We start from the raw sequence: 19,488 nt of genomic DNA on the forward strand, positions 1-19,488 counted from the left end.
TGTCCGAATCACAAGAAGAGTTTATCTAGTGCATGATGTCGTTCGTTTTGAGTGGCATTTCTTATAAAAGTAGTAATGAGTGTGTAAAGAAAAGGGAACCTGCGCCTGGCAACGTCGGAAATATGTATTGGCAGCGACGTAACCTTGTTCCCTATCGTTACTACCTGTTAGAGAAATCGTGAATTGTGACCAAAAATGTGTAGATGGTCGTTTGAGACTCATCGCTGACTATCGTTTTGTCAAATACATTCTAAAGGGAAATGTTCATATCTAATGTGTCATATTGGATTTGTTTACAATATTTGTAGTGCTGTCTGTCATTCAAAGGAATCGATGAATGGTAGTAAACTATGAAGCTGGGATCCTATTATATTCACGTAAATATATAATATTTAAACAGATTTTGCCTACCACTGTAAGCTCGCTGTTTATATATTTTTCTCCATTAACGTGAAAGATATTGTTGATCCTTGCCAAGTATAGTTTTGTGTGTGAGTTGTGCGTGTGAAGGGGTGAAGATAGTTTAGGCAGTTCTCAAGATATAGATTGTATGGGAAGTAAACGAATTAGAATTCCTAGAAATGGTAGGTGTGAACTTTTAAAAAGTACTTCAAGAAATGAATCCCATGTTCAAGGTCGGCATCGTAACATTACAGACAGATGCAAGCTTTCAATGTATTTGGAGCTGTTTTCGAAAAATGTAATTCACGGCGTTGGTTGTAAAAACTTTGGAGATCTAACAGATAATTATGATCGTTAGACAAAAGGGCAACGCTAAAACATTTCTAAATTCTTTCAGCAGTAATTCGAGTCTTATTAGAGCCAATCCGAAAGGTTTATACGGCAGATTCGATATTTGTGTTTATGCAGACCCTCATCAGGAAACACGGTCGTCAAACATCCTTTCACTCCAGATTTGAAAGACAGTGCATTACTCTGTTTGAGGAGTCTCTCTCTCTCTCTCTCTCTCTCTCTCTCTCATATGCACAAGTTTTGGGGATGTATTTCTGCATAGAATCTATGGCATTGACATTTAATAAACGAGATTTTATGCCGTGCAATGTTGTTGAGAGGGCGTTAAGTACAATCCGATATAACTTCCCCATCTTAATCCTCGGTCTTTCATTGATCCTCCCCGCGTTATTTGTGGCGTTCGATTTTTGAGTCACAGTGATGCAAGAAGGTTTCGCCTGCCTGGCGACCGGAAGACATGATGGGGAGGGTGACGGGTTGTGGCGTCGTTCTTTTGCATTATTTAGGCGGGAAAGACTGTCACGGAAGTCTGGCCTGTAGATGCAGACGACTTTCTTTATTCGTAATTATTGGCATTTCGTGGTGACATTGTTTTGCGTCTGCAGGCCAGCAGTAACAGACTTAAGCGACAGACATCCTAGCAACCTTGCTAGTACTATCGATCTGTAGGCGGAGTTTGTGCCAAGACATTTTTTTCGCACTTTCTTGGGTTATTTTGTAGAAGAAACCCAGTTATCATGAATCACATGGGCGCCAAATTATAAGAGTAAACTAAAAATTTACAATTATATTTTTCAATGTTAATTTAAACATGATACAGAGATTTTCAGCGCTGTATTAGTGGTTTTGATATCTGGTTTCTAAAGCAATATTTTTACTACAAGCCGTCTCCCGTAGTGGGGTTAGTGCCTTTAGTGCACCACATTCGGTGCACTGTAGACATTACTTGAGGTTTTTGCAGTTCCATTCGGCCTTTAGCTGCAACCCTATTAATCCTTTTACTGTACCTTCCTTCATATTCTCTTCCATCTTACTTTCCACCCTCCAAAAATTTATTCAAAGCACAACTGCCAGGTTTTCCGTCTGTTAACACCTTCATGATAGTTCTACTTAAAATTTCTGTTTAAACACTGAACCTTTAAGGTCCCAGCTCTTGGCCTTTGGCCTGAAGGCTATATATATATAATATATATCATATATATATATATATATATATATATCATATATATATATACATATTGATTTTATATTCATGCAACATATATTCATTCCATATTCGTGCTATATTAATACAAGCAGTGTTCAGTATTGTTTGGTGAACTACCAGAGTTGAAATGCCAGTGATTCTCGTGATTTTTTTAAGAAAGTGGTTATTACGCTACTTGGCTATTAGGTCGTTTGATGATGAAGTATGTAGAAATATGTATAACCGGTAATGAAATGTAACAGTAACGAATTTTGGATCAACACAGTGAATATTTATATATATATATATATATATATATATATATATATATATATATAGATATATATATATATATATATACTATATTACTAAAAATCACAGGAGATGCACGCGATGTAGTATAAGCGAAAACCACAAGAACTGGATCTGGCTGTTATTTTCCTGTGATTTTCGCTCATATATACTTATATAGGATGATGTCAGTCTCTAAATTTCTTAATATGCACCCAATAATTTCATTGTATTTCCGGTTTTTAAATGACTAATTCCTCTTTAAATGTGATTGCGATACTGGCATTAGTGATTGTTCGTTCGTTACACAATTATTTTGGCAACTGACATTCCCCCGAAGTCCTTGTGGCAGACTGAAGAATCTCTCTCTCTCTCTCTCTCTCTCTCTCTCTCTCTCTCTCTCTCAGCTTTTTGAGTATTCTTTTGGTTCAATAACCCTTTTACAGCAGAATGCACAAGTCTTGCGGGATGTTGTAAGGAGATCTGAGATTATGCGGCATCTCGATGCTTTCACGTCATAGTATTTTCTCTTAACTCCTGGAATTCATTGACGTTTTATTTTAAATCCGAAGAATTAATAGTCGTATCCTGACTCAGATTCACCAGTAATTTTTGTTAGAAATAGAAGTTTAAAATATTTCTCGGTCTAGCTTGGACTTCACAGTGTGTTGGTCTCGAAGTCAATCCCCTCTCGTGCTGGATACATTTACTGCTCGCTAGACCTAACCAGTATTTGGCGCCGAACTTAATATTATATTCAGTCTTTTAAGAATATTGTCACCAGTGTAATGGCCTGTCCTTTGCGTCTTCTGTTACTCTTTAGCGACCTTTAATCACTAGATCAGCGTGAGGTAAACTAGACTTTACTTTATAGTAACAATGACAGATATTGGGTGTCTGACTCATAGCCCCCTCCCGAAGAATTTAAATGGCTGGTCGTTGACGGGGACAGGGGATCACAGCGGCGTTGTCAGCCCGTGACGTCATAGATCGGCTGCAGTGAGGTTGCTCAATCTAGAAGGATGGCATTTAAAAATGCTTAAACTTTTGTGCAGGATGCATCATTTCATGCGGTCTGAAATTCTACCATTCCACCTTCCCTGTACATTTCAGCTTTTGTATTTGTTTAATATTGTTTATTTCGTACATTTCTATTTAGATTTCATGGCAGACTAAAAGCTATTGCCGTTGTATCACATAATATTCATTCAGCATTATTTCTACTTAGATAACAAGGCAGAAAAAAAGCTATTGCCGTTGTGTCACATTATTCATTCAGCATTTTCAGCTGTCAATTAATTTGCACTTGTAATGAGTGATACCAATATTTTTGTTCTTTTCTCATCTTAATGTGGTCATGGAATCCCTTATTCTGTCATGTCTTCATGTGAAAAAAAGAAATCAAATCAACTATATTTTTATCGGGCTGTACAGACACTTAACTGGTAGTGTAATTGGCTCAAGCTTGTCAGTAAAATATTTTTTCTTCATATTTATTAACCTCCAACTTTGCTTCATTAAAAATTAGCTTAGTGGTTTATCAAGGGATGCTAAGAATTACCAGTTGCATGATTGCACAGAAATTATTATAGTTGTAATCTGTGAAAAAGAGCCCTGCTGCTATATAGAAAGGAACTACGCGATCAGTTGTATCTTCTCTAGGTCTAGCTCTGTTTCGATTTGCGGTTTTCAATATCACTTGGGAATCAAGCCCCATTTTTCAGATGAAGTTCTTTCCTTGCTCTATACAAGTGTCCTACAGGAATTCCATCAACTCGAAGGGAATTAATTTAATGGTGGCAATCCTATTTTGAGCCGGTTGGCATTCTCTCTCTCTCTCTCTCTCTCTCTCTCTCTCTCTCTCTCTCTCTCATAAACAAGGGAACCACGAACCTTCATGAATATGTGGTCATTCCCAACCAAGAAATGTCGAACTGCATGGAAGTATACTAGTTTGAATTTCGATTTACAACTAATACATCTTTTCATTCATTTATTTGGTTAACAACCCTGTTACAGTATATAGATTGCTCAGATCTCACGGGTTGTTGCAGGGAAATGTATAATAGAAGTTTTTCTCTCTAATGAAACTTAAGAAATAACATTCGTTGACATTTTATAAACACGAAGGGATCTTCGATATATCACGATTAAAATTCACTGCTATTTTGTTTAAATATAGAGTATTTTTTGTTTTCTTCGTGTCTAACGTGATGGCTCTCTGTTGGTCTCGCTTGGACTGCACAGTGCGTTGGTCTAGAGTTCAATCCCCGCTCTTGCTTGACATATTTCGCTGGCTTTGGCGCAGAGCAAACGGATATTCTCAACCTCTCAAGGATAATGCCCACTAATGTAATGGCTATCCTTTGCTTCTGCCACTCAATAGCGACCTTGAATCACTACATTCAAATGTGAGATAAATTGTAGTCGACTTCAGTCAAATATTGACTGCATTGGTTGGTTGTCTGATTCATATCCTCCTCCTGGAGAATTTGGTTGTCGGTTGGTTGGGTTGGGGATCACTGTCAATGACGTCATAGATCGGATGCAGCTAGTTTGCTTAACTTACACGAATGGCGTTGGAGTTGTCATAAACTCCTGTATAGGGTGTGTAATTTTTATTTTGGAGCAGTGATGCATGAATTGGCAACATGATTTCGTAGAAATTCATGCGTCCTGTACCTCATCTGAGGATTTTGTTTATAAGTTTTTCTTTTATTCTGTTAAGGCAGACAACAATAAAAATTGTTTTATGTCACAATTGAGTTTAATTAAAGTACCAATTTACTCAACTTCTTTTGAGTTGTACGAATATTTTTTTGTAAGTTTAGTCTCACTTTCATGAGGAATTATGATCCCATATTCTGTCTTACCTTTATGTAAGAAAAAAAAATTAAAAGGGCATTTTTTTATTAGATTATGCATAAACTTAACTAGTAATGTAACTAACTGACTTAGCCTTATTAGAAAAAATTTCTTATTAGTTTTGCTAACCTCCAAGTTACCAGGTTCATTAACAAGTTTAACGGCTTATCGAAGGCTGCAAAGAATTGCCAGTTACATGAGTTGTAATATCTCTGTAAAAAAATAAGTCTTGCTGTATTACAGCGAAGAAAACTCGATCAGCTATATATCTGTTGGCCCTGTTTCAAGTTTCGATTTTGGTTTTCTTTATATCTTGTGAATTAGCACCCCTTCCACACACACACACACACACACACACACACACACACACACACACACACACACACACATCTACCATTGCCTTTATATGTACAAGTTCCCTTCTAGAATTTCATCAACTTGAAAGGAACCCGTGTTTAGTCACTGGCTGCCGTGACGGTGGCTGAAAATATTGCCACCAGGAGTCAGAATCTCTCTCTCTCTCTCTCTCTCTCTCTCTCTCTCTCTCTCTCTCTCTCTCTCTCTCTCTCTCGTGTTCGATTCCCACCCTTTTTTTTCATTGATGTTCATCTTTCGTTGTCCGTTGGCATATTTTTCGTTCGAGGGTGGCCTGTTTCGAGGAAGCTTTCTTAGCAAGTGTAAACTTAAGTTGTGGCGCTATTTTGACTTTCATTGACTGTCCATCTGTCCATCCGCCTATGGTGTTTGCTCATGGTAACACTGCGTCCCGGGCTTTAAATAATATCCTATTTAGAATATTAACGGTGTAATTCGCATACAGTAATTTATTAAAACACTTTTCAGTTGCAAATGTACACCCAGATATCCTTTTATTTACCTAAAACTTACACAGCGTAACTATTTAAAGCCCGGGACGCAGTGTTACCATGCGAAAACACCACAGGCAGATGGACAGATGGAAAAAAACAGAGTATAGACCATGGTTGAAACACGTGAAACTAAACGTATTTTAACTGTCGTTATGTAAATTTGTGGGTTAAAGGTAAACAAACAGTTGTATACGTACAGCCATAGACACCTAAGATGTGGTTCTGGATTAGTAATTTTATCCACCACTTCCGTTTCCAAAGCTTTTGTGGCTATTTAGCAAAGCCCTACTTGTCTTTCCATCATTCAGCTGCTTTGCCCGTCCGGCAGTTTTTAAATCATCCGTGCTGGAAGTTCCATCAAGTTATTCTGACCAGAACTTACGTAATGTTTTAGAGTTCTCCAGACCCATGAGATTAATTGCAACCAAATTCTGCACAAAACATCCTTGGGTAAAGCAAATTCAGGTTTGTTTTGTAGGGGGTCACGCAATCTTCCAGGGTGAGATAATTAGTAAATAATTAATTTATTGTGAGGTCATACATAAATAGAGCTGCTGACCCAAAAATTACGCGACTTTATCGAAAGCTTCCCTATATAGTATAGATCCGAGTTATTTTAAATCTTACTTCTAGGGTGAGTTTAACGCAGTAATAGGGTTCCATTTAACTTCAGAATTTATAGGAGGAGATTTTTTAAATCGTATTAACAACAGGCTGACTGCAATTCGTCAAGTTAACAAGCAAACAGCCTTGCGTAGTGTAGACTCATTTTTTTTCCTAACCATGGCATAACGAGAATACGTCGAACAAAATATTTATCTATTCTTTCGAGGTAGCTTAAGTGAACAGTATGGACCAATACCCTCATATGCCTTCCTTTTCAAGTTGGGATTATTGTTATTTACTAAATATTATGGTAATTAATACATGTAACTCAAGTAGTGCATTACTGTTGCTTTCTAGTCTACCTAATTTCCGTAGTTAAAAATGCACGGGTATGTGAATGAGCCTAGGGACTGTTGTCGATATTAACAATTTTTCGATGTTTTGTAGCCTGTGATTTCTCTTCTTGCTTGTGACTATCGTTCATGTTAACAACTTGATATATTTTTTCGTTTAGTATTGTATCATTTGACTTCTTCCGATCTTAGCTCCCAATTTTGAATTTCTTGCTATCAAGGGCCTCCGTTTGTTTTTTCGAACAAGACTTGAACGCAAGATGCGTGCTGTTCCTCACCCTTTCGTGTCTGTAGTCTGTACTGGACTAGTTCATATTGATTGGTTTATTGATTAAATTTTGACGGAGTACGCGAAGAAGAAGGGGGCTGCGTTCAAGATACAATAAAGATATCGGAAAGCAGACTTTCCAGCACACGGCGCTTTTAGACTGTTCATGTTCCCGGCAACCTATGGTTTGGGAAAATTTACTGTTTAAGAATAAATATACAGCCTCTCTAAAATGTCTATGGCCAAAAAAGAACAGGTTTTTTAACATAACAAACTGTAACCAACAGATAGATTGGGAACTCTTTGTGGACCACATGAGAGCCGATTGGAGAGCTTCCAAAAATATAACGTAAGTGATGAGTGGTACACAATGATCCTGGTCTATTGCAGGCAAAAGCAACTGAACGCAACCATTAGGGGACAACACTTTCTTCTCCACAATTCGCTTTAGTGTTGCCAAGATTCTCTTGAAACTAGACTGGCAATATTTTAACTTGCAGGGTTTGAGTTACGATTCAGAGCTTGTTTATTTGAGAGTTATAAGAACTACTTCATTCTATTGTTACTTGGTTGTAAGTGGTTACGCCAAGTCACGCAGGACGCGAGGGGAAATTGCATTGTCAAGGTCACTTCTTTATATTATGCGTGACCCGTTAGTCATTTGTTTCAAGGTTATTCGCAGTCTTGTTTATATGACTGATTATCGCTCACATATAAAACAATATTTTGAATGTCTGGATGGCATAGCCTCACATTTAAATGTTGTTACCGGTCAAGTTGTGTAGGATTGGTGACTGTTGGCGTTAGCCCGCCCCCCTCCCCACGAAAACTTGTTTCAAGTTTCCAGTTCGTGGAAGGATCGTAAATGATATTGTAAGCATTTTGTTCGCCTACATTGCTTGCCAAGGGGATACGTACGGTGGGCGAAGAGAATAAAAATTGACGCAGTTTGTCATTGTTCTAATACTGTTTCGGTAATTCAGAGATGCAAAGATAATTTACACATATTGTTATTCAAATAACAGTACTTGCAGCGCATGTTTGCCAGCATGAATATACAAAGTTTGATTTAATTGATTCGCATTTTTGTGCAAAGGAAGTTTCTTTTAGTTTAATGAGCTTCTTATGAGGCGATTGGGACTAGATCAGGTCAGGTATCTGTGTAAAGTGAAGTTAGATTGCATTGCTACTTCCATGTATGAACTTGAGAAAAAAGTTATCCACTGTCAAAAGAATGAAGACCTGTATCTTTGGACAGATTAGGGGAGAATTCAAAGACTGCAAAACCTTGTCAGTAAGAAGCCTTGGAGGTGTGGTATTTAGTTTAACTTTGCGCTTGGGGAATACCCTGACGAGGAATGGACTTAAAAAGTAGGTACCCTGTCGAATTGTCATTTCAAGTTACTAGCGATTTTTAAAAGGACAGCTTAACCTTGCCTAGATGATGTAGGACGTTCTGATTTACGGTACTAAATGACTCTCAAAGGCATCTTCAGCCACTAGGCCTAACTGATTCACATTCATTTAAAGGTATTAGCGGCTTACAATAATGTTGTACGCTACTAGCCTAGTTACAAGGACTTGTCAAGCTACTTCCAAAATTACTGTTATTTTAAACAACTTTAGAAGTCGCGAATTGTTTTTTTTTTTATGAAACTCGTAAATGCTATGTGCACAATTTTGTAGAAAAGCCGTTTATGAGAAGAAGTGTCAGAATGTGATATTTAAGCCGTCACTGGGCCGGAATAATCCGTATTAATGCGGGAACACTTGCTAACATCAGAGGACATATTAAGCCTCTATGCTTCTTAAAATTGCATATGAAGTCACATACCGACTTAGAAAAAATGCTTTTGTTAAAGACCAGTGATATTGGCCATGAAGAGCAAAGGAAATATTTTTAAGCCATGCGTCATCTCTCCGAAAGTGCGACTCGCCTCCTACGAAAGGTCACGTTGCTTTCTCGCTTGGGTTGTAGATGCGATGACATAATCCTCTTAATCATTGTTTTCCTCTGTGGTACTACACCTGCTATGCGTATCGTTACACAATAAGATCACGCCCAGTTTCTGTTCCTGATTTCTTTATATTGTTGTTGGTTTTTGCATTTTATACTACTAACATTTACCTAAATAGAAAAGTAGGCCTATACCTTCCGTTACTCGTTTGCCAGTCATTATATACGTAAAATGAATTGAAGTGGCGTTTGTGATGTTTATTCAAATTGTTTGCGGAACGCGCGTTTTAATTCATCAGGCTATTTAAAGTTCTCATCGACGTGATATTAGGGAAGACATTCCAGAGATGGGTTGAAGGACGAAATCTCGTCCATAAGTATGTTTATTACTATTGAGTAGCAGCTCTCCAATTGGATGAATGTCTGTTTAACCGTACTTGAAAGAGACAAATAAGGAAGTCACAAGTGGAGAATTGGCTCAGAGTTTCTTCCCCTCCCCATATTCTCTCTCTCTCTCTCTCTCTCTCTCTCTCTCTCTCTCTCTCTCTCTCTCTCTCTCTCTCTCTCTCTGACCACCACCAGTGTGTTTGAGAATGAGACTACTAAAGTTACGTTGGTAAATATATACCGTGAAGATGGGTCGATAAATGTTGTTGACTGGAAACTGCTGATTAGTTGGGTATTTACAGTTAGCCTAAAAATGACGGATTTTGGTCGGATGTCAGTTGTCCAGATGGGCGTTAAAAAGAAAAGAAAAGAAAAAGAAAAAAAAATGGGAGCTGGGGGCCGGTGTGGTTGGGGTGTGCGAAATATTAAGGAGCTCCTTTGTAATGGAAGTAAAATTTGGCTGTTAAATGATAATGGAAAACAGAGATTAAAGCGGTTTAAGTACGTAATTGTTTTAGTGTGTGTGTATGTGTGTATGTATGTGTGTGTAGTAAGAAGAATTATAATGGTGGGAAAGGTCGAGTCACATTAAAGGAACAGATTAAGTGAAACGATGCATTTTAGGGTTTTGCTGGTTTGGTTGAGCAAAGAACTGACAACGATTTTGGTGAATTGTTGTATACTAGGCCTAATTGTAGTTTCGAACTTCACATATAAACTTGACATATATGACCGTTGTTTTTGACGGTATTGGTATGCTAATATACACGTATGTGTAGTGTGCTTGTGTGTAAACTAGTTGTATAGATGTTAACATTAAGCAGTTGTTCATTATGTGAAGTTCAACAATATTGAACAGTGCTACTTTCAAGTACTAGTCTACTCGATTAGTCTAGTCAGTTGAGATACACAGGGTTTGTGGCATTTGGGAGTTTCCACCATGACGTTTAATGTAGCTACAAAAATGAATACAGTATTTAGGCGTCTGTATCATACAATGTGCAGTACTTATAGGGATATCCGAAGTGTAACCAAGGCTCCCGGCATAAGTGGAACTTGATTTCCTTAGGCGAAATCTTAATTAAGGAAGTGAAACTCAACCACAGGGATGCTATTAACCGTGGTTTTAGTCATTGCTGTATATAAATTTTCTTGTTTAAACTCTCTCTCTCTCTCTCTCTCTCTCTCTCTCTCTCTCTCTCTCTTTGAGTTAAACTCTCAACTTAGTTGACACACTCCCCTGTTTAAGTTAAACCCTCTCTCTCTCTCTCTCTCTCTCTCTTTAGTTTAACCAAAAACCACCGTTTAACACTCCTGTTTAGTTGATCACATTCTTCTCTCTCCTCTCTCTCTCTCTCTCTCTCTCTCTCTCTCTCTCTCTCTCTCTCTCTCTCAATAAATTTCACACTGGTATTTTATATATATATATATATATATATATATATATAATATTATATATATATCTATACATTTCACGGAAAGTATTGATATTGTATACAAATCGGTACTTTTGACATTTTTGTTAACAAAAAATGACATGAAATAGGTGCCTTGTGTCAGGTCGACGGGGCAAGAGATTCAGTGTCGGAAAGTAAAAAGGTCATTGAAAAAAAGCGAAAGTTGTTTTAATTACCTCAAAAATAACTTTATTCCAAGAGGTGAAGTCCTGCCTTCTAATTGGTAAGGTCATAATTCAGGAAATAGCATTTAAATCGTCCGTTTTGTCTTACGCGTGAATTTATCCAGAAAAAGAACTGTGTTCAAGTCATTTACTTCTTCGCGAAAGACCTAATTATGTCGGGTGGAGTATAAAGAAACCTGAATAGTTCTTTTGCGGTCTCTTTGTTTTTAGTCGTTGTTAAGAAAGTTTTGCATAGTTTGCTTTTATTTTATAGTAATGAAACGCTAAGGACATCGAGTTTCCTAATGTCAATTGTCCATAATTGAAGGAAAGAAGTAGAAAGAAAGCTACACTTGTCCAAAATTCATAGTCAAGAAATGGATAGAGGAAATAACAAACATGGGCCAAGAATATTTTTAAAAAATACTTCATAAAGACGTATCGTGAAGGTTAGTCGATGTCAGGTGCTCTAGGTGTGTAGACTTAACGGAAGCATTCGTGGGAAATCCCAGTGCGGTATTGTCTAGATTGTATTTATTTATTTATTTGTTTTCATTTATATTTTGCTTGTAATGCAACTAGGATTTACTCACAAGTTATTTGATATTTTGACCATAAACAAATTGTCTTGTGGTATTGTGGCGAAAGGAAAAATATATAAATTTGCTGTTTGATAAATTTGACAAAGCAGAAGACTGTGTACATTGTACTTTAATGCAACTTTTTGAAAAACATGGGATGCTTTGCCCATAGGGTATCTTAAGTGGTGTGGATGATTACTCAAAGTATGTACATGATCATGTAAAAAAAAAAAGTTTAAAAAGAAAAAGAGTCTAAGTATGGAGTAATGCAGATGAAGGTAACAGTTTAGGATGAACATTACGAAGATAAGAGGAAATGAACGTATATAGGGTTAAGGCCTGTAAAGTAGGTTTACAACCTCTCTTAAACTGGCCACCATCTACTGCATCCATCACGCTGTCAGATACAATGTTCAGCTCCAGGTGCCGTAAAGGAAACTGAATAAATCGTAAATAGGGTGGAAGTAGCGAGTTTACGCTGCCCATTTAGCCTAGTACTATCCTGCGAATAGGACTCCGCTCGTTTAATAGCGAATTGCTTAAAGGTCTAGACGTACTTGCTTTAATGTTACTATATCACTCGCTAACAGTGTTGTGTTAGAGAGAGAGAGAGAGAGAGAGACGAGAGAGAGAGAGAGAGAGAGAAGAGAGAGAGAGAGCCGAATGCTACTTAAAAATGTTTACGCATTATGTTATTCGTTTATATATATATATATATATATATAATATATATATATATATATATATATATATATATATTAATTGTGTGCTCGCACAAAGGCAGATAACTTTGAATCCGATATATATATATATATAATTGTGTGCTCGCACAGAGGCAGATAACTTTGAATCCGCTGAATGAGTACTGTGTGTGCGGCTTATGGCCTCAATTGTAGTATGTAGTATTTGAACCAAAGATACCGTTTTAATTTCACAGGTAATCCATAACAGCCGGAGAATCTAAATCTATATTACTTTATTCTGTATGATTTCACTGCCTTATAAAACGAACACTATTAAAGATAATAAGACGAGCACTATCTCCCGTTGACAGTGAAAACCGTCTCATCAATCCAGGACAGGATGGGTTCTTTACTTTACTATCTGGATGTCTTGCCAGGATTTGGCCCAGGTGAGAATAGTACTACAGTAGACTGAAGAGTAAAGTTGCATTATTTTGTAGGTTTGCTAACAGTATTTTTGGGTGTAGAAAAGAGAGAGAGAGAGAGAGAGAGAGAGAGAGAGAGAGAGAGAGAGAGAGAGAGAGAGAGAGAGAGCTCTTTTATCACCATAAGCTGCCAGTGAAGTAGGCCAGTTTCATTATTCATAGGTCTGGTCGTTCTGTAGTGACAGACAGGAGTGTAATTATCATTAAAGGGCGGCTTGCATTTAAGTAGGTACACACAGAATTATTGTAGGAAATGTTGCGAAGTATAGTAAAAGTAGTCGATAAATTATTATAAAATAGGGTACAACGAAGTAGGTAGTCCGTAACGAGCAGTAAGTAGTCACTGGTAGGTACGAATATTGTCTGGTATCTACAGTATTTTACACACCCGTAAGATGTTTTGTTAATTATACACGCGTGAATTTTTACTTGTTCACACGTATTGACCTACAGATATCGTTTGATGTCCAATTCACCGCAACTTCGGAATAACTTACACTCAAAAGGGTATAATTGATTGGTTCTTCATTTCTACGGGCTGCTCTATGAGCAAGAACCCGTGCTGGCATAAGGCCAGCTTAATCTCAAACAACAGGTTCTTCATTCCCGGTATGACGCAATTATTGATAATACATTTGTGTAAGTTATTCCCAGTGTGTGGTGAACTGAATATTAAATTAATTCGTGGCTTAATATTTGTAAACATCATGTATACATAAACACTTAACTCACAATGGAATCACGTGAGTATTTACTTTGCATCTCGGTGCTTTGATAGGCTGTAAGCAAGACCTTGCGTGTATTCTGTCCCATGCTCCATGCATAATACCCACGATATAATGGATATTGCATAAGAGAGACTTTGTGTGAGTATTGGGCGTGGTCACACTCGGGCTAGAGAACAGGCTACAGTGTACTCGTGAAACCGAGGTTTCAAGTGGCTATAGTTCGCCAAGTATTGAGGTTGATTTCCGTAGACTTTTGTAGCATTCCTGCGGTAAAACCAAGTGGTAAATTTTATCATTTTTACAGATTTGAAAAATAAGTCAAATTTGGTGAGCCTCAAGTTCCCGTGAGAGACTAAAGTAATGAAATCCCGCCTGCTGTACCTGTAGTGTAAGTTGCTGGATGCAGGAGGATATTGTAGAAAATATGGCCGATCTTTACAAGTAGATTAGTCCCTGACTCACGCATTGTTATAACATACCCACATGTAGTTTTTCAAAGGGCTACACTTCCATTTCGTGTGTAGTTTCCTAGTAAACAATAGCTGCTCCTCATTGAAACGGCTGTTAAAATGGAACGTCAATACGCAATGTCTCAGTAAAGATGTGCATTTTGTGCATGCTCCAGTACATGGGAGAAGCCATGGGTAAAGGGGTAGCAGGAGCATGTGGTGCCCGCCAGGGAGAGTATGAGGTGGCCAACGAAGAGCAGACTAACCATGAAGGATTGCATTCCCGCCATGATTGGAGATACTATCTTTGCTGTAAGTTGAAACTGAGGTTGTCATTGCAGTAATGTTACTGCAGTATCTTAGTGACTGTTTTGCAGAAGGATTTGTCTCATGATTATTATTTTTTTTAATGTTGTCACGTATTAAAATTGGTTATCGCTCAGGCACTCTTTAAGTTATTACAAGTACAGTAGTTTGTAATTTTTGTTAGATATTAAATAATTAATTGTCACCGTAAATATTGTTGTCACTAGTACTACAGTCTTAATGCCATTCATGTTTGGACAAGGGCGTTCTATATATTTTTTTTTTATAGGTGAAGTTTTTGTAGGTCATTTATACATTTTTTTTTTTATATCTTATAAAGTTTAATGGTTAATTGCACTTGAATTCTGTAACTGAAAGTGCATGGTAGATAAACCTAAGGCTTCTTTGCAATCTGATGGGGAAAAATATTTAGTTTGTATTCATATTAGAGATTGAATTTCGAGCAACTGATGACCTTGAGAAAAATTATTCGTAATGCGTAGATCTTTAGATTTGAGTCTGTGGTTAGACTTTTAATATTTTTTTCTTATTTTTTTCATGGACCATAGAGCTTTATTGTAATTCTTTGGAAAGTATTCATATTGACGATTTTGAATGTTACACACTTTTATATAGAGTAAACTCCTTAATGTGTTACACAATTTTTTTAAAGTTAATTTCCACGTGCCTTTTCATATCATTATATCTGATGCCCACTGTGTAATTAGGTTTACCGACGTCTTGTAAGTATATATTCAGTGAATAAGACGCTTTTTAAGCTTATATTTCTCTTAGTGGACAGAGAAGAGGTACACAGTGCACGCCAAATGCCGAGTGACACCTGTGTGGTTAATGCTTGTATGATTTCAGTTCACATATTTTGCCATGCCACGTTGAACAGGTAACTTTTTATTTCATTCACAGGATATTTATATTTCTAGCAATCGATAAAGAAGCTTTGTAGTCTTTTAAATCTCATGTTGGTCGTCTATGAACTAGTGGCAATTTTTCAGATAGGCTAATATTTTTTTTGTTTTTTATTAAGTAGAGGTGAGGCAAACTACATCAATTATTTGATCACTGAGAAAGTTGTACACTTCTCCACGAGGAAATGATGCAAAAACTCACTATCCAAAATCTTGTCTCGGTTTTCTTTTGCATTTGAAATAGAAGAAATACCTGCAAATTGTCGATAATACTGTATAGTTTCTCAGCACCAACGTTATAAAAAGAAATGCAGAGTATCCTGGTGAGATGCTTTTAAAAATATTTTTAGTTAGTTGAGTTAATACGCTTTCCCGTTGTAGTTTAGGATTTTTGCAGGTCCAAACCATTTAAATTTTTTGAGATTTCATATCTTTTGAAGGCCTCCTGATACCTCGTCTTTCAACCCCATTTGTAATAAAATCTTCCAACCATACTTTAGTCATGAACCTCTCCGTTGAGTCTCAATTTTCCTTGTTTTTGCCTCATTATCTACCATCCAAAGCCTGTATCATCCAAGCTGTCGCAACTTGCTTCCGTCAGTGTCCCCAGGGTAACAGAAACGCTTTCTTCTTCTTCACTCATTTGCTTTTCCAATGCATTTATGTCACCGAAAATCTTATTCCATTTATGTTTTGTAATTCCAAGCACTACTTGGGATACAGTTCACTACGTTTGGTACCGAGTATAGAGTTCACCCCTGCAAAATCATCATGGCCACTGATCGGTTAATGCAGCAAGACTATCCTGGCTGTACTTTTTCCTTAGCCTCCTCCTTTTTCAGTCACCATTAGCTTTTGTTTTGCTCATTTCTTCTCTTCATTCCTCCCTTCTACCTTGTTAACAGTTGTTCTACTTCGGAATCTGCTGTGGGCATCAGGTATTGTAGGACTACTGCTGTTGTTGATCTCTTTGGCATGAAGCCAAACTAACGGTTATTGATTTTAACTGTTTCCAGCCTTTCTGCTGGCACCTTTTCCATGGCTTTGTAGGGTGCTAAAGTAATAATTCCTCTGTATTTTACAATGCATCACTTCTCCCTCCTTTGTTTGTTTGTATGGTGCTTTTACGTTACATGGAAGCAGTGGTTATTCAGCAACGGGACCAACGGCTTTACGCGACTTCCGAACCACGTCGAGAGTGAACTTCTACCACCAGAAATACACATCTCTAACCTTTGTGGAATGCCCGAGAATCGAACCCGCGACCGCCGAGGTGGGACGCCAACACCATACCAACCACGCCACTGAGGCGCTACCCACTCCCTCCTTTGCATACAGTTGTTGTATGGATATACTATCCCCACTCTTCTTTTATGAGGTTTTCTTATATTGTAATAAGCAGATTTCCTGTTTGTCATCTTCTGAGGTCCTTTTTAATCTAGTCAGCTGTTATGTTCTATATAGATCATTCTGTAATGCCCTCAATCTTCCAATCCATGGTTATTCTTATTCATTCAGAAGACTTAAAAAATGCTGCACTGCCCCCATCATTCCTATATTTCTTTCTGTTCAAATTTAGTTTCTCCCCTTCATTTTTAATGTACTTTTCCTTATAGTACTGTATATCTCTCCCAGCCCTCTTTTCTGTATCTTAAATATTCTTTCTTCCTTCTGCCATGTTGAGATCAGATTCCATTCCACGCAACTCCAATTCTTTGCCCCTGCTTTTATTCCTCTCACCTCTTCCTTGTACATATATGTCTGTTCTCATCCCTGCTGTCCCCTCATAGAACTTGATAAGGCTTTTTTTTTTCTTTTCCAATGCCCTTTGTGTATCTTCCATCTTTTAATTGGTGTTGGAATGAGTGGCATAACTATTTATTTTCTGGTGGTAAACTAAATCATAAGCTTAAACAATATATAGTCTCCTCTAATATTAAATAGTAAGTTACAGGTAAACCATTTCCAAAATACTATACCTGTATTACATTATTTTTCTTTGAAAAATTCTAGTTTCCATTACATTTTAGATGTTAGATATTACAATCCCTGACTCGGCACATAAATTACAAATACGTAGTAAATCAAGAGAATGTGTTATGAATTATATGTACAGCATTGGTGGAATTTGTTGTTTTCAAAGCTTGCTAAATACACTAACCATCTTGCCATAATTTCAGGAAATTTTTATTTTAAATAGAATACCCCATCTACTGAGTAGTTATTTGCAATAGCCTATAGTATCACTTGGACATTATATAGTATCATAAAATTTGCTCATAAGGGGATATAAACAATTTGTTTTATTGAAGGAGTATCCCTCAGTGCCGGGTGGAATCAGTTGCTAAAACTAGGTAACAAGGGAGTCAGTAGGTACTTATGAGGGGAAGTGGAGGTGAAGAGTGGTAGGAATATCCTTCACTCACCTATACTGTCACCAGGCGCTTTTTCTTCAGCTGCTGTTTAACGAGGACATCTCTTACTGCACTTTCATAAGGCTGTTATTGAAACCTATTCTGTGTATGGTGTTGGCCTTGTTTCTCCTAAATCCAGGCAGGTAGCCCAACCTTCTGACTCAAAACAGGCATTTCCCTTCTCCTACTGCCATAAGTAGCCTGTGTTGCCACTGGGTAATGTGGCAGAGACAGGACAGTACTACCCTGATTAGTCTCTGTCCCTTGGGACAGCTACCATATTCCTTTCAAAGACTGTTAACCATCCCAATCTCGACAGCCAGTAGTGTTCCCTTCGTATTTTATATTACCTAGACTACTGACTAGTTCTTGCATCCTCCAAGTTGCTTCAGAACAGAGAATGCCTTGTAAATATTTGATAAAATGGGAGAAGTCAGATGTCATGCCCAAGCTTTGGGCAAATTGTCTGGACAAGCTCATATACATGGTAGCGCAGAATTCTTTCTCTCGTATTTTTGCATGAGGAAGCTTAGGGAGGTGGCAGTGCAGGTTTTGTCTTGACAGAAACAACAAGTTCTGCTTTGGCAGGTCATCCATGGCCTCCTGCCCTCTTTGAAGAAGCTCATTCCCCAAAGGCAACTCCACTTGCAGTCATCTTAGTGACAACTGAAGCGCTACTTGTTGGCACCAGATGATCCTTCCTCCCAGCTTGTGCCCTAAAGTTGGGAGATCAAAGTGGATCTAGTTTGGTGCCTGGACAGCATGAACCTCCTAGTGGGAGTTCTGCTGAAGTCTCCTGGGATGTGGCTGTTCACAAATGCATCCAAGGTTGGTTTGGGTGCACATCTGAATAGCTCATTCATATTGGGTCTGTAGGTAGAAGAACCACCTCATCTTAATGTTGAAATTTGGTAGGATTTCTAGCTCTGCAAACTTTCCAGGGTTGTCTGGACATGAATTGTTCAGTAGTGATGATTGGCAGCAAATGTCAAGAAGCAGGGGAGATGGTTTCTTCCTTGCTCTTTGTTGTGTTAGCAAGGCAGATGCATGAATGGCAGTTTGCCATGCCATCTTGCTGTAGGCCAGATACAATCTGGGAAGGCAGAATGTAGTGGCAGACCAGGTCAGCTGCTGGGTTCAGGCAGTGGGTCTCCAGTCTCTCTTATTGCATTAAGACTGTTCTAGATTCATAAGTTGATGTTCTGTTCTTACATTCTGGGTCCTTGGGAGTGATGGAAAATGCCCTCCAGCACCCATGGAATACTTTGGTTGTGTGTGCCTTTCCACTGTTCAGTCTGGGGATCAATTGGTTATTGGTCACACTAGATCTTAGGTACCCCTTCGGCCTCTTGCCAAGTGGTATTCCAGTCTGCTGAGCCTCTAGGTTGAGGTACCAAGAGAGATTTCACATAGCACATACACTTTCATCAGCCACAAGTTTTGAGGCAACATGAGAAAGTTCACTCCTCTGGCTAATTGCTAATAAGTTATCTGGCTGGCAGATACTAGGAGAGATGAGGCTTTTTTAGGATTGCAAGGGAAATATCTGGCTACCTCCATCATTCCCCTGTGAATGTGTACTATGTGATTGGTATTGCAGAATGTCTGTTCAGCGTATGGCGGACTTCCTAATACAGTATACCTTCACCGGGGACAAGCTTCTCTTGGTTTTTCTGGCAAAAGGCTAACATTAAGCATTGAGTCAAGTATTCAGACTGAAAGGTATAGATTTCTCTTCTACAGCAGAGTTAGAGCTTTGT

The 19,488-nt window shown here is 38.0% G+C and overlaps 1 protein-coding gene across 11 annotated transcripts in view; it reads left to right on the forward strand.

Annotated features, from left to right (window-relative positions):
• LOC135222709 (uncharacterized) overlaps positions 1–19,488 on the forward strand; it is a 50,662-nt gene that overhangs the window by 19,404 nt on the left and 11,770 nt on the right. For 6 of the 11 annotated variants that reach the window (XM_064260903.1, XM_064260895.1, XM_064260896.1 and 3 more), the window contains one exon: positions 12,792–12,869. The exons of 4 other annotated variants lie outside the window; for them this stretch is intronic. In XM_064260903.1, coding sequence (XP_064116973.1) covers positions 12,821–12,869 — 49 coding nt within the window. In that variant the 5' untranslated portion in view covers positions 12,792–12,820. Of the gene's footprint in view, positions 1–12,791; positions 12,870–13,937; positions 14,395–19,488 lie in introns of all 11 variants that reach the window. One more of the 11 variants, XM_064260901.1, reaches the window with a different exon arrangement.

The sequence above is a fragment of the Macrobrachium nipponense genome, chromosome 8, assembly GCF_015104395.2.
Source record: "Macrobrachium nipponense isolate FS-2020 chromosome 8, ASM1510439v2, whole genome shotgun sequence".
Classification (NCBI taxonomy): domain Eukaryota; kingdom Metazoa; phylum Arthropoda; class Malacostraca; order Decapoda; family Palaemonidae; genus Macrobrachium; species Macrobrachium nipponense.